General features: G+C 35.9%; 1 protein-coding gene across 3 annotated transcripts in view; it reads left to right on the plus strand.

Annotated features, from left to right (window-relative positions):
• Window positions 1-5,827, plus strand: part of LOC106875574 (sphingomyelin phosphodiesterase 5) — a 35,078-nt gene extending 29,251 nt beyond the window's left edge. For all 3 annotated transcript variants that reach the window (XM_014923780.2, XM_014923779.2, XM_052975169.1), the window contains one exon: window positions 3,347-5,827. In XM_014923780.2, the coding sequence (XP_014779266.1) occupies window positions 3,347-3,442 (96 nt within the window). In that variant the 3' untranslated portion in view covers window positions 3,443-5,827. The remainder of the gene's footprint in view (window positions 1-3,346) is intronic.
• Window positions 5,828-5,864: the final 37 nt, after the last annotated feature.

Raw genomic sequence — 5,864 nt, forward strand, 5'->3', positions numbered from 1 at the left:
AGAGAAAGTGCAATGATATATGTGTGTTTGTGTGTGTGTGTGCAGATTTACGAATGAGTGATTTTATATTCTTTTATTCTGTTACTCATTTTAGTCTTTTGACTGCAATCATGTATACATATATATATATATACTCTTATATATTTATATATATATATATATATATATATATATATATATCATGATTGTCCTCATTCTACATCCCAATTCCTCACTGGAATAGGCCTGGGCAGTCATTATGGTCCAAGTTAGTTTGTACAGTGAGTAAATTGGCTCTGAAATGTGTCAGCAGACCATGTCATATGTCTTGTGTTTGTTTTTGATTCATTATGTAACTGTCATATCTGTCTATCTATTCATTTATCTATCTATCTATCTGTCTATCTACCTAAATGTCTCTCTATTTATCTATCTATCACTCTATATATACCCATCTATCTATCTACATATCAATTTGTCTGTCTATCTATTTCTCTATATACCTAAATGTCTGTCTGTTTATTTATCTATCACTCTATCTATCTATCATCTATCTATCATTGTATCTATCTATCTATTTATCTATCTATCACTCTATCTATCTATCATTTATTTATCACTGTATCTATCTATCTATTTATCTATCTATTTATTTATCTATATATCTATATATCTATCTATCTATCTATTTATCTATTTATCTATCTATCTATCTATCTATCTATCTATCTATCTATCTATCTATTCATCCACCCATCCATCCATCCATTTATCGATCGATCTTTCTATCTATCTATTTATCGATCGATCTCTCTATCTATCTATCTATCTATCTATCTATCTATCTGTGTGTCTGTCTGTCTGTCTACCTATCTGTAGGTGTGTGTGTGAATATATATATATTTGTGGTGTTTACTGTCAGAGGATGTGTTACTGTGCTAACTCATCTGCTTCTCTGACATAAATATTGCTAAAATAAACACACAAGTTTAGGTTAATTTCTTACCCAATCCTAACTTCAGTCTGACAAACCTTTTATTAGCCTAATTCTGTGAAAGTACAGTCATCATTTCAATTAATTTGGGAAATAATGAAAAATTTAGTAAAATAAATTAGTCTTTTATAATATAAAAATTTAAAGTTTAACACACTGCATTTTCTCTAGAATTGTTTCACCTATCACTGCCCTGTTACTTTGTGGGAGGGAACTCATATGGTGACATGATGCAGCTACTGTGTGCTAAAGGTTAACATCAACATTCAATGCTTTTGTATTGAGATTATTCTGTTAAATGTAATGCTTATTTATTCACATACATACATACATACATACATATATATATATATATATATATATATATATATATATGCAGTGGTGGACTGGCCAAGTTCCAAGCTTGCCCGATGGCAAGTTGGCCCTTGCACCATTAGAATCCATATATATGGGGGCTCATGTTAGCATCTTAAATGCCCATCCCCTCGAGTTTGAGAATTTTTTCTTCACTCCTGGAAGAATGCATTGATTATTTCAGGCTGACTGTGTTTGTATTGTAGACAGTTGAAAAGAATACTTTTAACAAAAAAAAAAAGAAAATACATAAATAAATGATAGCATTGTAGTTGTGGGTGGGCCCCCTTAGTCTCCTGGCAACCAATATTTTTAGACCCAGTCTGCCACTGTATATATGTATATGTACATATGCATAGGTCTATATATATATATATGTATATATGTGCACATATATGCATGTGTGTATGCATGTATGTGTATGCATATATATATATATATATATATATGTATATATATATATATATATATATATATATATATATATATACACACACACACATACATACATACATACATACATACATACACACACATACATACACAGGAGGAGAGTAAGAGAAATAGATAGTTGCATTATTTGAAAAAGTAGAGTCTCTGAGCCATTAATAATGACTGAATTATTATTGAAAAATGTGTATGATGAACGTTGCTAATGAGAGAACGAGGATGTAAATTAAAATACCAAATTAACAGGAAACAAAGGCAATCATATTCATCATTCCCCAAATATTACACGGCAGTGTGTGTCTGCATACGAATGTGTGTGTGGTGTGGGGGAGTGTGTTTTAATGAGGGCAGGTTTCCTTTGCAGTGTAATTATCAAAGACACCCCAAATGGAGTAGAAAATCTTTCAAATTCTATTGTTATATCATAATCGCTTGTGATGTAACTATGTGTGTGTGAGGTGCCAGTAATAGAAAAGGCACCTGTGCTGGTGCCACATAGAAAGCACTCAATACATTCTGTAAAGTGGTTGGCATTAGGAAGGGATCCAGCTGTAGAAACCATGTCAAAATAGACAATTGGAGCCCAGTGCAGTTCTCTGGCTTGCCAGGTCCCATCAAACTGTCCAACCCATGCCAGCTTGGAAAAACGAGCATTAAATGATGAAGATGAGATATCATCATTATCATCATCGTTTAACGCCCATTTTCCATGCTGGCATTGGTTGGACGGTTTGACTGGAGACTGGCAAGCCAGAAGGCTACACCAGGCTCCAATCTGATCTGGCAATGTTTCTTATTTCTTTATTGCCCATAAGGGCAATAAACATAGAGGGGACAAACAAGGATAGAGAAAAGGATTAAGTCGATTACATCGACCCCAGTGCGTAACTGGTACTTAATTTATCGACCCCGGAAGGATGAAAGGCAAAGTCAACCTCGGCGGAATTTTAACTCAGAACGTAAAGACAGACGAAATACTGCTAAGCATTTTGCCCATCGTGCTAACATTTCTGCTAGCTTACCGCCACTAGCTAGCTTCTGCTTGCTTGCTGCTGATCTGGCAATGTTTCTACAGCTGGATCTTCCTAACACCAACCACTTCGAGAGTGTAGTGGGTGCTTTTTATGTACCACCGGCATGGGAGCCAGTCAGGTGGCACTGGCATCAGTCACGTTCAGATGGTGCTCTTTATGTGCCACCAGCATGGGGAGCCGGTTAGGCGGCACTGGCATCGGCCACAACTACAATTTCCATTTGATTTTGATTTACTTGATTCAGTAGGTCTCCTTAAGCACAGCATGTCACCCGACGATCCAGTATGTATGTGTGTGTGTGTATTCTTGTGTTAGTGTTCATGTGTTAGTATTCGTGGGTATGTGGTATTTTCTCTCCCTCCCTTCTTCTTTCACTTTATTTTATCTCCTTTCTTCCTACCTCACAAAAAAATAAATAAATAAAAAGAAAAGTATATACAAATACCCTTAACATGTTACATCTGTCACTATTCCCCCACCCCTTTGATTCTCTTTCCTCATCACCTTACATTTCTTTTATTCTTTTATTTTGCAGAAAATCAAAGCATACAATTTCATCAGCCGGTTGGCATCCCTCACAGATCACATTCCCGTTGCAATGACAGTCCAAATTTCGACCAATTCCTCTTGATTCTTCTATAGAACAAGCCTCCTTTATTTTCTGGGGACTTCATATATTTATTTTATTTATTTTGTTTTTGATATTTTGTATGTATGTATATGTATATATATATATATATATATATATATATATATATATATTTGTTTTGCCTTTTTTTTTATTGGAAACATTCTTCTGTTGTTTGCTGTTGTTGTTGTCGTCATCGACGATCACATTCCCGGTGAGCACTGTAGCTGTAAGAGGGGAGGTGGCGCTGTAGTCGCTCTCTGTGGCAAAACCATGTTTGCTGAAATACTGGGTTCTAATTATTAGCCTTGACCTTGCTTGCTCATGCTACCTGTAAACAGGTAGGTAGACACATGAACATTCTGACTTCTATTCCCCACCACCACCACCACCACCACTACTAATGTTTCAACCTTGGTATTCCCACCCCATCCATCCTCCCATTCTGCTTAACCGATCTCTGATGTCAAATAGGGCCAAATACCTTTGATTGAAAAATGTCAAGATTAGTTAAACTCTCAAAGACAAGAAAAACACAATACTGCTAAAAATTCATGTGTATGTGGTGTGTGATGACAGTGTGTAAATGGATGTGTGTGTGTGTATATATATATACACACACTCACACACACACATATAACATGTATGTATATATATATATGCATATATATATATCCAATGAAATATCCCAAGCTATGCATTCTGGGATAGTGTTGTCAATTTAACATCATCTGCAGTAGTTTGTGATTGTGATGGCATTATTTTTATTGAATTGCCAATCTATTGCACACACTCACACACACACCACCTTGGTCAGATGCATAATATGACCTCTAGTATGTTAACTACCAGAATCCAACATGCTTTCACCTTTTCTCTTTCTGTGACCTTCCCATCTTTCGATAATTTCAAGGCAGTTATGGTTGGCATCAGATGATGACTTTGAGAAGCAGTATAGGTTTTGCTTTTGTCTTTTTTTTTTTTGTTTTTTGTATTTTGTTTGTTGAAAATCAAAAAGCAAAAAAGAAAGGTAAAAAAATATAACTAACAAACCAAGAAGCTCCTTAAATCCAAAACTCAGAATTTCCTGTGTAATACTGCCCCATCATCACTACCATCCCACCATGACCACCACTCCTAAACTGCTGTTAATACAAAACCTGGAGTGAGTTTTTAATTGATATCATTATTCTTTTATTCTTTTACTTGTTTCAGTCATTTGACTGTGGCCATGCTGGGGCACCACCTTTAGTTGAGCAAATCGACCCCAGGACTAATTCTTTGTAAGCCTAGTACTTATTCTATCAGTCTTTTTTGCCGAATTGCTAAGTTACAGGAACATTAACACACCAGCATCAGTTGTCAAGCGATGTTGGGGAAGAAATACAGACACAAACGTACACACACACACATATGTATACGACAGGCTTCTTTCAGTTTCCATCTACCAAATCCACTCACAAGGCTTTGGTCGAGCTGAGGCTATAGTAGAAGACACTTGTCCAAGGTGCCATACAGTGGGACTGAACCTGGAACTATGTGGTTGTAAGCAAGCTACTTACCTCACAGCCACTTCTGCGCCTATTGTCAATATTATGATAATTATTATTGGGTGAGCTGGCAGAATCATTAGCATGTCGGGCGAAATGCTGAGCAGTATTTCATCTGTCGCTATGTTCTGAGTTCAAATTCCACTAAGGTCAACTTTGCCTTTTACCCTTTCGGGGTTGATAAATTAAATATTGGTTAAGTATTGGGTCAATGTAATTGACTGTCCCCCTCCCCACAAAATCCAGGCTGTGTGCCTATAGTAGAAAGGATTATTACATTTATGTGAAAGGCAGCAAGCTAACACAAACGAGAGCATGCCAGACATGCCCTGACCTCGCCTTTCATCCTTTCAGGGTTGATAAAGTAAGTACCCGTTGCATACTGGGGTGTTGATGTAGTCAACTAGACTCCTCCAATTTCAGAAATAACCCAATATATTTACCATTAATTTCGTGAAATACTCATGAGTCCTGCTAATAATAATAATTATCCTTTCTACACTAAGCACAAGGCCTGAAATTTCGGGGGAGGTGTGAGTTGAGCCTCAATGCTCAACTGGTACTTATTTTATCGACCCCTAAAGAATGGAAGGCAAAGTCTACCTTGGCAGAATTTGCACTCAGAATATGGCTAAGCATTTCGACCGACGTGCTAATGATTTTCCAGCTCGCCACCCTATTTAATAATGATAATAATAATAAGAAGAAGAACATGTTATCGTTGTTGTTGTGTTTAAATTTAAGACGACACTATAGTGCCTAATTTATCAATATACAGAAAAGTATCACTTAGTGACCATTTTAATTATTATTTATTGATAAGTTATTGTTCATTATACATAACAAATATTTATTGATATTATATTTTTATTTAT

The sequence above is a fragment of the Octopus bimaculoides genome, chromosome 20, assembly GCF_001194135.2.
Source record: "Octopus bimaculoides isolate UCB-OBI-ISO-001 chromosome 20, ASM119413v2, whole genome shotgun sequence".
NCBI lineage: Eukaryota > Metazoa > Mollusca > Cephalopoda > Octopoda > Octopodidae > Octopus > Octopus bimaculoides.